Genomic DNA, 20,344 nt, shown 5'->3' with positions numbered 1-20,344 from the left:
TCGTTAATGACAGAAGGGAGACAGCAGCATAAGGCAATCGTATCTACGAAGTAGTGAATAATGAGGTGAAATTTACCTTCAGCTTTTCACAGAGAACCAAAAGAGAGCAAGCACACCAACTACTGCGTGTCCAGGACGGAAGGATATGACATGCCGTGGAGGAGGGTAATGGTTCAGTATCAGGACAGGAATGTACAGAGAAAGGTTTAGTAGACCGTCAGCTTCTCCGAGTGGTCTTCGGATCTGAAGGCAAGTCTAAAAGGCGGAATGGCCCTTCAGAACCTCACTTAGTACGCAACTGGTTAAATGGCAAATACTCGCCAACGCTGTCGATTTGCTTTTGGATCCAAGAGACTCCTAAAGGTAGAGTGAAAAGGAGACTGGATAAGGAGTACAAAATGGCTCTGAGAACTACGGGACTTAACTGCTATGGTCATCAGTCCGCTAGAACTTAGAACTACTTAAACTTACCTAACCTAAGGACATCACACACATCCATGCCCGAGGCAGGATTCGAACCTGCGACCGTAGCGGTCGTGCGGTTCCAGACTGTAGCGCCTTTAACCGCTCGGCCACTCCAGCCGGCTCAGTTGGTAAGAGCTGATGGTAGGGATTAGAGTTGTAACGTTGTTACTTTAATTTGTGGCGTGAGCGGAACTGATAGACAAGACCATAAAAGTGGGTTAAAAGCTGTGAGCCGTCTGGGGAAGTTAACCTTGCATTACTGAGCAACTGTTTCACCAGGCATCCAGTCTAGCTTACCGAATTACCAACCAGACTAACATTAATTATATTCTTTTAATAGTCATACGACAACCGGTGATATATATATATAAAAAGAGAATTTAAATAAAAAGAAATAAATCAGTTTATATTTGGAAATTTATTTTGCCATTGATCACTGAAATTTCAGCGTATTAAACGTGAGTCATAACTAAGCTGGTGCCTTATTTAGGACTGTGAAAATGTGAGTTTGTAATCTTACGGAACACATCAAATAGGGAGCCAAGATTGGGAGACTACATACAACACTGCATTCATAAAATAACACACAAAGAACGTTGTAACATATGCAAGAGGAAATTAACCACAACCAATCGATACAATTTTCACACAAACAAGTTACGTTCGTAGCACAATCCTGTCCGTCATGTAATTACCACACACTGGTATACTACATTCATACTAACTCTGTGTCAAATCTTCCCGAAAAGAATAGCTGAGGGCTACTTTGATGAATACACCACATGCTTCACGTGGTCAACTTGGTTTACACAAAGAGTGTAACTCCACAATAATTTTGATAATTAAAATAAATTAGATCGAAAAGCAATTTACAAAAGAAAAACCTCGAACTGGTCACTATCGTCTTACTATTAACCTGCTGGGTCAAACAATTGTATAAGCACGTGGTACTGGTCTCACAAAGTACGCGCCACGTGGGTTGAACATAAAGAAAAGTTGCTATATTGAAAACTATTGTCAAGACGAAACGTTATAATCACACGAGCATTCGCATTTAAGATTGATGATCTTAGTTAGAGTTACTGATCAACACGTGGTTCCACCTTACTCACAAAGTAGTGACAAAGCAACTACCGGAATATATTCTGAACTTCACACGAGAATTACACTGCGTTGCAATTTAAGATAACATTAGATATTTTAGAGCTAAACCTGAAATAAAGGTGATTAAATTTTCAGTTAGGCTGAACTTAAGAAATCCATTGTCCTACGGACTTAGCAGACACGCGCTTAGCCGGAGATCTTACCACTTCAGACGCTCGCCACGGACAGACTGACCTGGTCCCTTTCTGAGGGTGGTTGACAAATACAAACGGAAGTGACCAGATGGGCAGCTTCCTATACCAACATGACAAGAGACGGACAGGACCATACTAAGGATAGAAACCTCTTTGCTTTTAGAAAGCGTAGCTACCTGTTCCGACGTTAGTCCTACTGTTCTCTAGCAGACAGGCTTGTCTGCTACCCTCAAGCATGCAACTAGAAATACATTTGCTCATTCATCCTCTCACACAGAAGGGAAGGGGGATGACAGTATCTTATCATATACAGTATATAAAAGAAAGCGGATGTAGGTTCAGTATGCGACTGTGTGACATGAATTACATATAAACTGTGTTTTAAAGTGTAGTAGTGTGACAGATCGTTCTTGTTTATGTGTAAAAGTAACTCGTTCCACTACTCAGTCTCCTCCCAGATAGTCAGCAACACCACAGTAAATTTAGAAGAGGAATTTATGCCGTAAATGACAACAGATTTAAGAAATTAAACATGAAAGGAATCCAACAGAGACCTTTCAGAGTGTGACGCAGACTCCACGAAGCCATGGACTCAAGTTGTCAACTAGACATTGTGCAAGCTGGTGGTTACTCCATAATAGTGTGGGCTGTGTTTACACGGAATTAACTGGGTTCTCTGGTCCAACTGAACCTATCAATGACTGGAAATGGTTATATTCGGCTATTTGGAGACCCTCTGCTACCATTAATGGACTTCGTGTTCCCAAACAACGATGGAATTTTCATGGATAACTGTGCGCCATTATCACCGGGCCATAATTGTTCTGGACATTTCGAGCGAATGATTTGGCCACCCAGATCACCCGACATGAATTTCATCCAATATTTATGCAACGTAATCGAGGCGTCATTTGGTGCACAATATCATGCACCGCCAACACTTTCGCTATTATGAACGGCTATAGAGGCAGCATGGCTCAAAATTTCTGCAGGGCACTTTCAACGACTTTTTGAGTTCACGCCACGTCGTGCTGCTGCTCTATGCCGGGTAAAAGGAGGTCCGATACGATATTAGGAGATATCTCGTGACTTTTGCCACCCCAGTGGAAGTTTCTTCTGTTACTTTTTATTAAGGTCATTTTTAATGGAAGTCATAACGAATAAATAAATAGCTTATAAATAATTCTTAGCCAAAACAAGTGCAGCGTAACTGTCGTCCTCCAACAGTAACGAAGTAACGAGGATGTACGAATACTGCAGGCTTGTAAGTGATGGTAGCACCTGGTTCTGTTCTATGATCTCTCCAACTAGGAATCTACTTTGTTTACCGTAACGTCATTGTAGTTAGAAAATATTATGGCTCAGTGTCTCCCATAAGAAATTGAGCGAAATTCTCGTGTTGGTCATTTTTCATATTCAGTGTGTGCCCCTATATCTAGCCTAAGTTCTAACTTTCCTGTTGCATACTTTCGACAAGTTGTTACTTCTTTATGGCTTTCTCCGATTATCTGGCATTTTACTTCTTGTTGTAAAATCTGTTATTTGACTCTCTACAATAAGTGAAAATTTTAGTGTTATCATATAAATACTTTAAATCAGTGATAAATAACCACACTTCCCATTCAAAGAACGGCAAGGTCACACATTCAGACGAGTTTCTGTTAAGAGTGTGCAGCATCCAAATCCACGTAAATTATGTGAAACCGGTAAAATGAGAATATATCGAAGTTTAAAACCGTAAACTGGTGGCTCCAACTTACTTTAATATTATTAGCTAACTACCTGGAACTTTTCTATTAATCTACGATGAAACAGTAACGTAGGTTAGTGTTCTGATATAATGTACCCCTACGGTACATTCTAAGATATTATTACGTTTTGCAGTAGCGCTTTAAGAGACAGTACCATCTGTAGAAATATGGAAATTTGTGGTAAGGAGTATGGGACCACACTGCTGAGGTCATCGGTCCCTAGGCTTACGCACTACTTAATCTAACTTAAACTAACTTACGCTAACGACTGCACACACAGACACATGCTCCAGGGATTTCTCGAACCTCCGATGGGGAGAGCCGCGTGAACCGCGACAACACGCCTCAGACCGCACGGCTACCTCGCGCGACAGCATCACTAGACCCTAAATCAGAACGACAGGGATCGGGACTCCAAATTACGTTCTTCTTATGGTAAATTGCTCCAGGATGATACCTCATAGGATGCCGAATGCCTGATACTACCCTGTGTTCAGCACTTCATCTCTAATAAACTCCCTTTCCTTCTTTGACGTGAAGACAGAGAATGAGAACCCGAAATCCTACAACAGGTTTTAATGGACACGTTTTTCGGTACGTTATTATTAAATGATTTTTATTGTCGCGTTAAACGTTACTTAATCAATGCTCGTTGTATATACACTATTGGCCATTAAAACTGCGATACCACAAATATGACGTGCCACAGACACAAAATTTAACCGACAGGAAGAAGATGCTGTGATATGCAAATTATTAGCTTTGCAGAGCATTCACACAAGGTTGGCGCTGGTGCCGACACCTACAACGTTCCAACCGATTTCTCATACACAAAAAGCAGTTGACCGGCGTTGCCTGGTGGTACGTTGTTGTGATGCCTCGTGAAATGAGGAGAAATGCGTACCATCACGTATCCGACTTTGATAAAGGTCGGATGGTAGCGTATCGTGATTGCGGTTTATCGTATCGCGACATTGCTGCTCGCGTTGGTCGAGATCCAATGACTGTTAGCAGAATATGGAATCGGTGGGTTCAGGAGGGTAACACGGAACCTCGAGCTGGATCCCAACGGCCTAGTATCACTGGCAGTCGAGATGATAGGCATCTTATCCGTACGGCTGTAACGGATTGAGCAGCCACGTCTCGATCCCTGAGTCAACAGATGGGGACGTTAGCAAGACAACAACCATCTGCACGAACAGTTCGACGACGATTGCAGCAGCATGGACTATCAGCTCGGAGACCATGGCTGCGGTTACCCTTGACGCTGCATCACAAACAGGAGCGCCTGCGATGGTGTATTCAACGACGAACCTGGGTGCACGAATGGCAAAACGTTATTTTTTCGGATGAAACCAGGTTCTGTTTACAGCATCATGATGGTCACATCCGTATTTGGCGACATCGCGGTGAACGCACATTGAAAGCGTGTATTCGTCATCGCCATATTGGCGTATCACCCGGCGTGATGGTATGGAGTGCCATTGGTTACACGTCTCGGTCACCTCTTGTTCGCATTGACGGCACTTTGAACAGTGGACGCTACATTTCAGATGTGTTACCACCCGTGTCTCTACCCTTCATTCGATCCCTGCGAAACCCTACATTTTAGCAGGATAATGCACGACCGCACGTTGCAGGGCCTGTACAGGCCTTTCTGGATACAGAAAATGTTCGACAGCTGCCCTGGCCAGCACATTCTCCACATCTCTCACCAATTGAAAACGTCTGGTCAATGGTGGCCGAGCAACTGGCTCATCACAATACGCCAGTCACTACTCTTGATGAACTGTGGTATCGTGTTGAAGCTGCGTGGGCAGCTGTACCTGTACACGCCGTCCAAGCTCTGTTTGATTACCGAGCGAGGTGGCGCAGCGGTTAGCACACTGGACTCGCATTCGGGAGGACGACGGTTCAATCCCGTCTCGGCCATCCTGATTTAGGTTTTCCGTGATTTCCCTAAATCGCTTCAGGCAAATGCCGGGATGGTTCCTTTGAAAGGGCACGGCCGATTTCCTTCCCCATCCTTCCCTCACCCGAGCTTGCGCTCCGTCTCTAATGACCTCGTTGTCGACGGGACGTTAAACACTAATATCCTCCTCCTCCTCTGTTTGATTCAATGCCCAGGTGCACCAAGGCTGTTGTTATGGCCAGAGGTGGTTGTTATGGGTACTGATTTCTCAGGATCTATGCACCCAAATTGCGTGAAAATGTAGTCGCATGTCAGTTTTAGTACAATATATTTGTCCAATGAATACCCGTTTATCATCTGCATTTCTTCTTGATGTAGCAATTTTAATGGCCAGTAGTGTATCTATGAGACATAGTCTCTGCTGTTAGTAACATGTAATATTCATGTAGATGGCGAAACATCTGCCAATTGACAACAATATTTATTTCTATTGCAGCTAATACCATGTACTTACGCTCAGACAAGAGTCATGAGATACTACCTAATACAATGTCAGACCTCCTCCTGCACGGCACAATGCAGCAACCCGCCGTGGCGTGGACACAAAAAAAGTCGTGGGAAGTCTGCTGTAGAGATACTGAACCAAGCTGCCTCCATAGCCATCTGTAATTTGCGAAAACATTGCTGTTGCAGAATATTGTCCACTAACTGACCTCTCGATTATGTCCCATAAACTTGCGGTGGGATTCATATCGGATGACCAGGGTGCCCAAATTATTCGCTCTAACTGTCCAGATGTTCTTCAACCCAGTCGCGTTCAACTGTGGCCCGGCGACGTGTGGAATTGTTATTCATAAGAATTCCATGGTTATTTGGGAACATAAAGTGCATAAGTGGCTACAAATGGTCTCCAAGTAGCTGAAAATAACCATTTCCAGTCAATGATCGGTTCTGTTGGACCAGCATAACCATTCCATTCCATGTGAACGCAGACCACACCATTGTGGAGCCGCATCATCTTGTACAGTGTCCTGTTGACAACTTTGGTACGTGGTTCGTGGGATCAGCGCCTCACTGGAACCCTACCATCAGCTTTACCAACTGAAATCGGTATCATCCGACCACGCTACGGTTTTCCAGTCGTCTAGGATTTAACCGATATGATGAAGAGCCCAGGAGAGACACTACAGGCTATGTCGTGGCGGTAGCAAAGGCACTCGTGTTGACCGTCTGCTGCCACAGACCATTAACGCCAAGTTTGGCCGCACTGTCGTAACAGATACGTTCGTTGTAGTCCCACATTGATTTTTACGGTTATTACATGCAATGTTACTTGTGTGTAAGCACTAACAGCTCTAAGCAAACGCTGCTGCCCTTTTATACCTTGTGTACGCAATACTACTGTCATCTGCATATGTGCATACGGCTAAACCATGGCTTTGTCATCATAATGGATAACAGTTAATCACTTTAAGACATTCCACCGATGCAAGATGTAAATATTATGAGATGTACTATTTAACGTGGTCTTATTATAACTCAACGAAATAAATGTCCTTGTCAGCTTTATCACAGGGGCTATTGACGTAGTGATCCGTCGATAAATAGCGATGAACATAAAAACTGCCACCATAAGTGTGGTGTGAGTCCGTGGGTAGAAAGTGGAACTGAGACGGGCAGACGCAACTCAATACAGCGACGGTCGGGCGTGGCCGACCGCTCCTCTCGACCAGTTCGCCAGACGAGCCCGCCTGTGAATACATATCTTCAGAGTGACAAAAACAGCACTGTTTTTTCCGTGGGGGAGTGAAGTTTTTACGGTGTGGTGGGCTACGGTACATGATTTTGCACTCAGAAGGTCGCGCGTTCACATGGCGGATGCCTCGCGGACAGTATTAATTATTCGACAAAGCCTAGTGAAGTCCGGCCGCAGAGCAAATTAACTTTATAACGTAACGGGATGCATTCTTTTTCCAGCTCTAACTAGTGCATGTTTTTGCCTCTGACTCACAATGAATTAATAGAAAATGACGCTGGAAATATCCACGTGGACCGTAACAACAGCTTCCTATTACAAATATTACATTCATTGGCCATAAGGGGGAGAAAAGCATGACATTGGCAACTTAGGAGGGGGTGAAACGTGATAACAATACCTTGTATTTCAGTAAACCGATTACACGTAAATTTTGGAAAAAAGGATACGACGCCAAATGAGTAGGATCAAGGGTCCGTTCTGAATAAGAAGAAGAAATGAGAAGGAGGAGGAGGAAGAGATTAATGTTTAACGTCCCGTCAACAACGAGGTCATTAGAGACGGAGCACAAGCTCGGATTAGGAGAGGACGGAGAAGGAAAGTGGCCGTGCCCTTTCGAAGGAACTGTCCCGGCATTTGCCTTAATCGACCAAGGGAAATTACGGAAAACCTAAATCAGGATGGCCGGGCGCTGGTTTGAACCGTCCTCCTCCCGAATAAGAAGAAATGAGATGATCATAAGAAGTACTGGACTTAACGATATTCAGAAATGTAATATGGGACATCATTTTCTAGCATACTGTTAAGAGTAACTCATCTAGTTTTCACAGCTTTTGTCACACAAAATTATCCTTCATTGACAATCAAGTTCACAGAGAAGTTATTCTATTTAAAGATTTAGGCTGTAAAAGGTACCAAGTTAAACGGATCATCACGTGTGAACGGTAGTAGGCAACTAGAAAAAATGCGCACTACAGTTGATTTTTGCGGCACGATGGGACATCAGAATCCTAAAGACAAGTGGTTTATTTAGACACAGCGTACAATTTTTGCACGTTACAGTGTAAATAAATGTAGTCATCGTTGTAGTGTGCAATGAGTCTTGTGGAAAAAAATGGAGATCAACATTTAATTTCAGAATGAGTCTTTCGCTCCACTAAAGATTGAAACCAACCCTTAGGCTATGCACTAAAGAGTGAAACCAACCCTTAGGGTGTGGCTAGCCTCCTTTACTCCAGGAGAGCTAGCCCAAAGAGGTACGCTCGAGATCTTCTGTTATGTTTTTGAAGGACAACAGTACTGACGGAAAAGAAGCTTTCATTTACTACTGGGAATAACTATTCAGAATCACACTTTATTTATTTGCTTATTTTGTCATAATTAATTTCGTGAACGAGCACTTAAGTCAAAGGTTCTATGTCTGTAACTAGGGAGCAGACACATGTTAGATGTTCTGATTCTTGTGTGTGCCGAGTAATACGATGACAGCTTACGTCTAGCTTCAACAAACATGGGCACCTAATAATAGGGGTTAGGCCTTGAAACTAGTTGAGGTCAAACAAGTAAATATACTTACGAGACAAAACGTTATGACCACCTGCTTAATAGCTTGTTTGTCCGTCTTTGGAACGAAATACATCACTGGTTCTGCGTATCAGGGATCCGGCAGTTTGTTGATAGATTTGTGAAGGTGTGTGGCATTAGGTGTCTATGCAAGGGTCATGTAATTCGCGTAAATACCGAGCCGCTGATTTGTGTAGGCTGTGATGGCGCCCGATAGCGACCTAGATGTGTCCCGCAGGATTTACATCAGGCGAATTTGGTCTCGGAGACATCAATGTGAGTTCACTGTAATACTCCTCAAACTAATGTAGTACGAAACTTCCTGGCTGATTAAAACTGTGTGCCCGACCGAGACTCGAACTCGGGACCTTTGCCTTTCGCGGGCAAGTGCTCTACCAACTGAGCTACCGAAGCACGACTCACGCCCGGTACTCACAGCTTTACTTCTGCCAGTACCGGGCAACTGTGAGTACCGGGCGTGAGTCGTGCTTCGGTAGCTCAGTTGGTAGAGCACTTGCCCGCGAAAGGCAAAGGTCCCAAGTTCGAGTCTCGGTCGGGCACACAGTTTTAATCTGCCAGGAAGTTTCATATCAGCGCACACGCCGCTGCAGAGTGAAAATCTCATTCTCTAATGTAGTACGGTTATGGCTCCGAGACACGGACGTCTATACAGCTGAAGGTTGACATTAAGCATGAAGGGATGCAGGTGGCTCGCAGCTGCCAGCGTGCCTTCGATTCCTACCACAGGACACAGGAAAGCTTAAGAGAATACCTTCCATAGCATTATACTGCTCCCACCAGCCTGCGTCCGTGGCACGCTGCACGTTTCGAGTCGCCATTCACCTCGATGACGCCGTTTGTGGAGACGACTATAAATCTAGTGTAGCAAAAATCTGATTTACCCGAAGAGCTGAGAAGTTTCCATTATTCGACGGTCAAATCCAGATGGTCCCGCACTCACTCCAATCAAAACTTACTATTACGTTGTGTCAACAAGTGAACACGTAAGGGTGGTCTGCTGTGGATCTCCATGTTCAACAATGTACAATGAATGGTGTGCTCCAAAACACTTGTGTGTGCACCATCATTGTGCTCTTTCGGCAGAGATGCCATAGATCATCATCTATCCTGTCCGTCTGCTTAGCACGGTGGTAACATGTTCGCCTCCCATTCGCCGTTTGCGAGATGCTCGTTCACTGTCTCTGCATAATAATAATCTACCTTTTGTCAAAGTCGTCTATCTCAAGGTATTTCCCCATTTGGAGCCCATATATTCGCTACGGTCATCCCCCGCCAGTGTCTGCTCCACTTACATACTTTTGTTACCGCGTCACGTGCCTGAAACGCTACCAGGCGGTGTCAAACGCCACGGTGGACAGTGGTTATAACGTTTTGGCTTGTCAGTGAAAAACAGTAGCTGTGGAACAGTTATTTCTGGAAATATTTAAAGATATTGACCCACAAAAAATAAACTGTGTACAACTGGTGGAGATTGTTTGAAATGTAACACTCACAAATAGTTCAGCCCAAACTTATGAGAGTACCGAAGTGTACGCTCTAGCTACTTTCGTCTCATTCTCTCCCAGGCGAACACTAGCGAATGGTGCTATACTTTTAGGGCGTTAGTTTGCTTTGCTGCCGGCCGCAGTGACCGAGCGGTTCTAGGCGCTGCAGTCTGGAACTGCGCGACCGCTACGGTCGCAGGTTCGAATCCCGCTTCGGGCGTGGATGTGTGTGATAGCCTTTGGTTTGTTAGGTTTAAGTAGTTCTAAGTTCTAGGTGACTGATGGCCTCAGATGTTATGTCCCATAGTGCTCAGAGCCATTTGAACCATTTTTTGCTTTGCCAGGTGATAAATACTAAAACTCATCATGTTTGAAACTGATTGTTTGAGGGTAATCCACTAATTGAGATTGAAACTTTGTGTCGTATCGGGAATGAAACTCAAACACTTGCTTATCACGGGCAATGTGTTTACGCATTATACAATTCTGAGAGCAGTGAGTGACATCTGTAAAGTATGTAGGCCTGTAGGGGAAGATCTACGCATTTCGAACTTAGAAGAGTGCAGAAGTATACTACTGAAGACGTTTTGTGAGAGCTGCCTGAACTCCACAGTCGGCAACATTTCACATCAGATTCAAGGGTTCAATTTTTACTGGTAGTCTACCATGGAGTCTTAATCTATCTGGAATTTGTATAATCGTCACACTGTAAAGATCCAATTTGTGAAATTTTTTTAACATTACACACGAATTTATTTACTTCAGCTGTAAATACAAGTGTTGAGAAGTCTTTTCAGAAACTGTTTGGCTGGAGTGTAATCTTATACGAAAATGGAACGTGGACGATAAGCAGTTTTGAACTGTCGAGCTACAGGATAATGCCGCAAAGATAAGATGGGGAGGTCGTGTTACTAATAAAGATATAGCGTATCGAAATGGTGTGAAACTTGTGGCACAACATGAGTAAAAGTTTATAGGATTCATCCTGGACCATCCAGGAATCGTCATTTAGGCAATGGAGGAAAATGTGGGGGTAAAAACGGTAGAGGAATATTAAGACTTGAATACAGCACTTAGGTCAGATATATGTAGGTAGTAATAGTCATGCAAAAATGAAAATGTTTTCAAAGGGTAGACTATCGTGCAGAGATGCAGCAAACCAAAATACGGCTTGAACGCCACAATAACATGATAATTACAATGTACTGTTCAAAACGAAAATACAATGTTCATATTCTTAAATTCCAAAATTCTCTGATGATCTCAACATGTGGTGAACAGAGCTGAAATGAAACTGTACAGGGAAGGACAACGGTTTGCTCCCTTATTGTGTCCAGGCGGAATGCCATCCCCGGAGAATGCAGGGGAGAGGCAAGCAACTGTGTCGTCAAGTGCGCCGCTCCCCAGGGAGACTCCCACCCCAGGGAGACAACTTTTCCAGAGCTGGCCAACTCCGGCGAGGTGGCAGTGCGACGCTGTGAAATACAGACCCCTGTGGCGAGCAAATCTGCTATCATGTCAGGAAGAGCCGCCTGCACTGTGTCTCTCACTCTAAGGTCCCGTCTCTTACATTCAGCTTCTGCATAAATTCTACAGAATATTGGTTTTCTGAAATCGTGAGGTAGAAATCTATGTAAGCCACGTAAAATATGTTCAACTAGCTTTGTTTTTCACCCGCTTAACATATTTCTTTATTTACCGTTTGATAGTAGTCGTATTTTATGTGTTTCGTACGAGCTACCTGAACAGTATTTTTTCTCTATCGTATAGCTATTTTCACAAGATGCTGTTCATTTACAAATCACGTTTTTACTTACATTCTATGTACCAGCTCTTTAGCACGAATCAAAGACATCTGCTGATAACACTCATGTAATTATCCGTATAAGAACCGTCGTAATCAGTATATGAATTTTGATGTTGTGCACTCGGTAAAGTCAACGTCCGTTGCATCCGTAGGTTATTTGTGAGTTGTTGTTACCATAGACTATACAATTTCATTACTGAATTTTTTCATTCGGATTACTGAACTATCTAGAACAAAGAAACATACTTAACGACTATAGGTTTACAAGAATATCGGTGAAATTTTCGATGACTTTTTCTTATGTCTCCCTTTTAGCTCAATATAATGTCAGGATGTTCCGCCATATAAGTTAAAATTTTTATTTCGTCTAAAATATTTAGCAGGTTGACATTTTAGGCGGCGTGAAGAATTGATAGGCATTATTTTATTTGTGTGTCTGTGTGTTTTTGTTCTTTAAGGTGCAACTAACTGAAAATTGGTGCGTGAAGTGAGTTTATAATGTTATGAGAAAAAGAAAGCAGTCACATTAACTGATACAGAAGTCTATGCGCTAGATATTAACGTACTGTAAACGTATTTTGTCTTCTTTGATGCAGATGTCGCTCAAGATGAGCGTGGGGTTGATACTGCTGTGGCAGTAGCGTAAAAAACGAAAATGTATATTCTACGGAGCGTCTTACGTATCTTCCAGAACAATATTTCTGGGAATGAGTGTACTCACGGGACATAATAGGGAAGGAGACATCGGTCTCAAAATATTTACTACGACAATGTTTCTTGAGACAGAGCACACACAAGGATTGGAAAAAATGGGAAGGACATTTTGTCCTCCTCACCTGAACCATCACAACATTTAATCGATTTAGGGAAATCACAAAATATTTAAATATGGGCAATCGGGCGGAGATGCCCAGAACGGCAACCCAAAACTACTGCGCCACATCTCTTGGTCAACGAAATACGTCGGACGAGATGCACTGGCCTAAGGGCAGGTACATTAACACATAAGGAGAGTGTTTCTTCCCCAGAAACAACATCTTTCTTTGTCTAGAAAAGACGTTTTTATCTTGCTCTTAAAAGTCATGTAACTTAGTTTAGAGTCTCCTTATAATATAACGTCTGCTACTACAAAATGAATGGATCCCCTCTGGTTAGGATGGATGCAACGAATAGGAAATTTCAAAATTCTTAAGTGTCCATATTGATGAGAATTTTAATTGAGAAAAGGACATTTTGGAACTCCTGAAACAGCCTGGGTAAGCTATATTTGCACTTAGAATCACTGAAAATCTTGGGTAGAGAAAAACCAGTAAGTTGACATATCGTGCACATTTTCATCCAGATATTTCATATGGATTAATTTTCTAGGGTAACTCAAGTTTAAGATAGAAAGTCTTCATTGTTTATAAATGTGCTATAAAAATAATATGCGGTGTTCACCATGATCATCTGGTAGACATCTTTTTGAAGAGTTCTGCATTCTGACTGCTGCTTCACATTACATTCATATTTATTCCCTCATAAAGTTTGTTGTAAATAATACAATGCAGTTCGAAAGGGACAATTATGTACATAATTACATTACCAGAAGGAAAAATTACATCCTTCACTCAACATTAAGGCTGTATTTTTCAAAAGAAGTTGTGTACGCTGCTGCAACTAAAGCTTTTGGCCACTTAACCAGTGACACAAAATGCCTGACAGACGGCAAAATAAAATTTGAAAACAAATTGATAATGTTTCTCCTTGATAACAGCTTCTGTTCCGTAGAAGAATTTCTGTTATTGTAATGTGTAAAAACGTGGGGTGTAGGAGTTACTAACTCTCATATGTATGTTATGAATGAAAAATTTTACAAAATTTTAGTATGTAGCCCTATTTATAAATTATTTTGGAGTGTGAATGTAAAATGACCCGCTCCACATCATTACGATACATTGTGCAAAATGATCCATGGAACATGAAACTAACTAAACAACTAAACAACAGTCAGGCAGCAGTAGCCGGCAGAGACACAAGCAGCAGCAGGGAAGTAACCGATTTTGTGACTTTTACGACTTCCTAACCAGAAGCGAATTTGATAATACCATCTGTGTGCTTTAATAATTAAGTTTCTTGAGTTTCTGCATGTTTATTTAATATCTAATAGCCATAGGTCTCGCGTTTTCGTTTGCGTCGGAAAGTAAACCTATTTTTTGACATATTACAAATTCCTAATCAGGGGCGAATTATTTAGTTTCACCTGACTGCTTCGGTAGTTAGGTTTTTGAATCTCTGCGTAGTAATCTAATTTATTAGACACAGTTTGTGCGTATTCGTCAGGGTCTACAGTAGAGTCGCGCATCACTTGCTGTAGTCCGTTTATCTGCAAAGTTTATTTTTCCTGAGTCTTTAGTTTGAACAGGGACTGCGATTGTTGTGTGCAGACGCAAGCAGAGTTGGTGACACTTTGCTCTCAGCTTCAGGCTGATGGCTTCGGTTACACAGCCCGAAGCCACAGTGGATGGGCACCACTGTTGTAGGCCTGCCGTGGGGATCCAACGGACGTCCAGCACGTCAGAGTCCTCCGATCGGTCTTCACCGTTAGCCAGCACAGTTACTGCACGCACTGAGTCTGGCCCCTCACCTGTGGTCGAATGGGCCCTGGGACGTAGCAGGCGGTGAAAGGCTTCCCAAGCGGCCGCACGTAAGGCCTCCCCGCTTTGTCTGACAAACAGGTTCCAGGTCCTGTCTGTGACTGACATTGTCACTGAGCCAGATCCTATCGCCTGTCCTGTTACAGAGGAAACCTCTCAGGGTGCAAGATCCGGACAATCACAAAGGGTGGGATTATTGATAGTTGGGAGCTCCATCGTTAGGCGCGTTATGCTGTCCCTTAGGGAAATCGCTGCCAAGAAGGGAAAGAAAACCAATGTGAACTCCGTGTGCATACCAGGTGGGACATTTCAGATGTGGAATGGATCCTCCAAGATGCCATGAAGAGCACAGGCTGCAGCCAACCGCAAATGGTTGCTCACGTCGGTACCAATGACGTGTCTTGCTTTGTATCAGAAGAGATCCTCTCTGGTTTCGAGCGGCTAACAGAAGTGGTAAAGGCTGCCAGTCTTGCTTGCATGATAGAAGTAGAACTGACCATCTGCAGCATAGTCAACAGGACCGACAGCAGACCTCTGGTACAGAGCCGAGTTGAAGCTCTGAATCAGATGCTCAGACGGTTCTGTGAACGTGTAGGCTGCAGATTCCTCGACTTGCGCCAAAGGGTGGTTGGGTTTCGTGTTACGCTGAATAGGTCAGGTGTCCACTATATGCAGGAGGCGGCTACACGGATATCAGGGGCTGTGTGGAGAGAACTGGGCGGTTTTTTAGGTTAGAGTGTCCTGGGGAAACACAAGAAGGGCTTCAGTCACAAAGGGTGCAGGCCGAACACAGGAAGAACAAAGGTACAGAAACCATTGGTATAACAGTTGTAAATTGTCGTAACTGTGTGTGAGTGTGTGTGTGTGTGTGTGTGTGTGTGTGTGTGTGTGTGTGTGTGAAATCTTATGGGACTTAACTGCTAAGGTCATCAGTCCCTAAGCTTACACACTACTTAACCTAAATTATCTTAAGGACAAACACATACATCCGCACAGTGCATGACTGCAGCGCCTCAGACCGCTCGGCTAATCATGCGCGGCCGTCGTAGCTGTGTTGGGATAGTACCAGAGCTCCGAGCGCTAATATAAAGCACTAATGCTCAAATCGTCTTAGGCACTGAAAGCTTGCTAAAGCCGGAGATAAGCTTAGCCGAAATTTTTGCGAAGAACCTAAGGGTGTTCCGAAAGGATAGGCTAAATACGGTTGGTGGTGGCGTGTTTGTTGCTGTTAGAAGTAGTTTATCTTGTCGCGAGATTGAAGTAGATAGTTCCTGTGAGTTGGTATGGGCAGAGGTCATTGTTGGCAAAAGTATTAAAATAATAATTGGATCCTTTTACCGACCTGCCAATTCACATGATACTGTTGCTGAAAGGTTCAAAGAAAACTTGAGTCTGATTTCAAACACGTACCCGACTATTACGATTCTAGTTGGTGGTGACTTTAACTTACCCTCGATATATTGGCGAAAATACGTATTTAATTCCGGAGGTACACACAAAACATCATGCGAAATTGTGCTAAACGCATTCTCTGAAAATTATTTCGAGCAGCTAGTTCATGAGCCCGCGAAAATAGTAAACAGTTGTGAAAACACACTTGACCTTTTAGCAACAAATAATCCTGAGTTAGTAACGAACATCAAAACGGATACAGGGATTAGTGAGCTCAGGGTTGTCGTAGCGAGATTGAATATTGTAATCCCCAAATCCTCCAAAAAAATCGAAAAATATACCTATTCAAAAAACTAGATAAAAATTCACTTGACGCCTTCCTGAGAGACAATCTCCACTCCTTCCAAATTAGTAACATAATTGTAGACCAGATGTGACTTGAATTCAGAGAAATAGTATCGACAGCAATTGAGAGACTTATACCAAACAAATTAACAAACTACGGACCTGATCCTCCTTGGTACACAAAACGGGTCAGAACACTGCTGCAGAAACAACGAAACAAAAATGCCAACTGTAAGCAGACGCAAAATCCCCAGGATTGGCGATCTTTTACAGAAGCTTGAAATTTAGCGCGGACTTCAATGCGAGATGTTTGTAACACTTTCCACAACTAAATTTTGTCTCAAAACCTGCCAGAAAATCCAAATAGATTCTGGTCGTATGTGAAGTATGTTAGCGAAAAGAAACAATCAGAACATTCTCTGCGCGATAGCAATGGAGATACTATCGAAGACAGTGCTGCCAAAGCAGAGTTACTAAACGCAGCCTTCTGAAAAGCCTTCACAAAAGATGACGAAGTAAATATTCCAGAATTCGAATCGAGAACAGCTACCAACGTGAGTAACGTAGAAGTAAATATCCCCGGAGTAGTGAAGCAACTTAAATCACTTAATAAAAGAAAGTCTTCTGGTCCAGACTGTATACCAACTAGGTTCCTTTCAGTGTATGCTGATACATTAGCTCCACACTTAACAATCATAAACAACCGTTCGCTGTCCCACGCGAGTTTTCTACAAAAATCCACTACTTCATCCTTCTGTCTGTAGTATCACCACACATTTATAAAATGCAAAATGTCCTGCCGCAACACAGCAAGCGTTGAACTAGTAGAGTCTAGGACAGAGTGAGCGGCAGTTTTAAAATAACAGTCTGGTCTTATAGCTTGTGCGGATACTTCCGTCGGAAAAAAAATCGCAGTAGTGTAAAATCATGGTCGAAAACAATCGCAAACCAACATAAACGTCATAAAGTTTTATTTATAGTACTTTCTAAAGAGATAAAATTGAAAGCTATTTTAATTTCTTAAATGTGATTGGAAATTCCGAAACACGTTAAAACACGTGATAGATCTGTTTCATGCTTTTAACTGAACACCAAGAAATGTTCGTATCTTTGGTTCGTTCCTTCAAATAACAAGACAGGTGTTCAGTACGTTTCCGTTCTCCCCATATTCTGTAAAACCGAGTGTTGCTATTTAGATATTAGGTTCTGTAAACTCTATATCAAGTCATGTCAAAAACACGAAAGAGTGGTTTAAAAATTAGACTGTTTATTTTAATGTAGTGTTCACTTTCACATCCGCTACGAATGTAAAAATTGTACTTACCTTTCGTTTTTATTTTTAGGGAGTGTTTACTTGATGGTCCACAAATGAAATAAATAGCAGGGCAACTGTAGACTACCTCAGCTCAAATGGCATTTGCTCAGGTGTTTTGCATTATCTATACTATATATCCCTCAGGTCAATATCTCTCATGATGTAGCTCGTCATGGACGCAAAACGGCATCTACAAACCATGACAGCTGTGATGCAAAACTAATTTAATGTGGGCCTTCTGACACAAAGCGGTGAGCTGTATGCTGCCTGTAGCACTCAATTTTCATAATGTGAGAGTTTGTCCAAAGTGGCGCTAGCGTTAAGTAACTAGATTCGTGTCGAGTATATCCGAATCCTGGTCCCCCCATCCCCACAAATAAGATTTAAATATGCCACGGTTTCCCTAAATTGCTTAAGGCAAATGACCGAAGGTTCCTGTGAAAATGTCATGGCCTATTTGCTGCCCTATCTGTGTACAAAATCGCATTCAACTCCGTTTGTGATGATCTTGTTGGTGACGTAAACCTGAACCCTAATATTACTTCAGTCTTTTAGAAAAGTGATTGATTTTTCATTGATATAAACACCATGCCACTGTTTTTGATGTTGTGTACAGCATAAAGCTATGAAACATTTGCTAGAATTTCTCTCTCTGGTGTAAATTAATTAATTAGGAAATTCAAAAAGTCACATGTTGGTATATGGACTTTTCTAAGTATATGATAAAGTAGATAAAATGAATTTATCATATTAAGTACTAAGCGCTTATATTTTTCTGTTCATTTGCAATCAACAAGAAATATTTTTCGCGCTTGTTGCTGTCGAGAACAACAAATGTTACAAAAGTATTTTTGTAATTTCAGAATCACAGACCATCGAGGACTTCGGGGCGGCGCTACATCTGATGAGATCGGACTTGGAACACCTACGCTCAGTCTTCATGGCTGTGGAGAACGGCGATCTGGGAATGCTCAAGAGTCTTGGAATAAAGGACTCAGAGCTGGGCGACGTAAAATTCTTCCTGGAAAAGCTCGTCAATACCGGATTCTTGGACTGAAGTGACCTACCGTGTCACAACAGTGGCTCCCCACCAGTGTTTGGCGTTTCTCAACCTCACCACAAGCTAAATTTTCCTCTATATACTGTTTCGAAACATACTTAGACTCCTATGCTTCACGTATTAATAGCCTGCTGTAACTCATGAAACATATCTTTAAATTAGTTGTCTAATATTCTCCTCTTCAGAAAATTGTTACAATGTGTAATACATAGAGTTATAAAAGTCGTTGAAAATTATTTTACAAATAGAGGTCGTAATAAATCACCATGCATGATTATAACAGTTTCTATGCTTTTACCTTTTCATAATTAATGTAACATGTAGTGGAAAACAAAACTGTGTGGGACTAAGGTCATTTCACCTTGTTATTTACTTTATAATAAAGGTGTATGCGGTCCAGTCTTAGAATATATTTCTACATTGCAATTTTATTGTGAAAATGTCCCTATTGTATCTCGGGTTGAGAAACACTGACGTGGTGTTTTATGCCAGAATTTGAAGTACGCACCATGTTGCACACATTACTACAATAATGCATTTCGATTACCCAATGTAACCAGAAATAGTACATCATAGAGGTCAAGAAGGTGAACAATAAAAAATCCATGTCAGAAACACATTCCGTCATGAGATGTTTGTTTCACACAGATAAACACATCCATACCATATGAAAGTATCGCCAGAACAGGATAAATTGCTTTTACCTCTTTGTATTGTAAATGTTACCATAGTTCGGTGATGATTTTGGAAAACATCCACCAGCCAGCACTACATATTCAATTTGTTGTAGTTTTATACACGTAGGAATGAGTAATGTGATTAACATGCTAAACACCACATCTAAAATTATATAACTGCGTGGTCCTTCTGCACTGAGATACTCTACTGACAGGTCACGTAACTGATTTCCTCTCTGGTGCGTATTACTCAGATTGTCAATGATATTTCTCTTATATTGTATCAGTCGTTTTCTTCTACACTGGGAAAGGGTGTCCTAATGATTTGATACACTTAAGGAGTGACCTCTGCCAAAGTTGTCACGCTTTGTAAATATGGCATAATGGAAATGTCTTAGTTTCCTTGTCTCCATGAAGATCTATTCAAAATTACTTATCGTCTAGTAACGTCTATCAATATAATGTATCATGTATCATCCTAATCATCCATTGTCTGGAAGTCTACTCAAGTTCACAATTATAATGAATATCTTTGCTGTGGCCATTATGTGTGTAGTCGTTCTTAGTAACTAATGTGTATCTAGATGTCACGCTTATCGTATCAGAAATATGTATTAAGTGCATGCATGTGGTACCTTCTAACTGTACAGTTATAGCCTTAATTCTTCATGTCATTTGAACATAACTGTAAAGGATGTGTAGTACAAACGTACATGAATCCTTCTGTGTGAGTAAAGACAATGAAATAGATCACTGGAATGTTTCTCTCTAGAGTAATATCTCTAGCCATGGTAATGTTCCCTTTGCGTAGAATGACAAAGCTTGAACGTGAAACAAGCATGTTCATTTTATTGTGTTCTGG

General features: G+C 42.0%; 1 protein-coding gene across 2 annotated transcripts in view; it reads left to right on the top strand.

Annotated features, from left to right (window-relative positions):
* The window catches only part of LOC124555075 (IDLSRF-like peptide), a 216,732-nt gene extending 197,519 nt beyond the window's left edge, over nucleotides 1–19,213 (top strand). For both annotated transcript variants that reach the window (XM_047128863.1, XM_047128862.1), the window contains exon 4: nucleotides 18,609–19,213. In XM_047128863.1, the coding sequence (XP_046984819.1) occupies nucleotides 18,609–18,802 (194 nt within the window). In that variant the 3' untranslated portion in view covers nucleotides 18,803–19,213. The remainder of the gene's footprint in view (nucleotides 1–18,608) is intronic.
* Nucleotides 19,214–20,344: the final 1,131 nt, after the last annotated feature.

The sequence above is a fragment of the Schistocerca americana genome, chromosome X, assembly GCF_021461395.2.
Source record: "Schistocerca americana isolate TAMUIC-IGC-003095 chromosome X, iqSchAmer2.1, whole genome shotgun sequence".
Classification (NCBI taxonomy): domain Eukaryota; kingdom Metazoa; phylum Arthropoda; class Insecta; order Orthoptera; family Acrididae; genus Schistocerca; species Schistocerca americana.
This window is presented reverse-complemented; position numbering and strand designations above follow the sequence as displayed.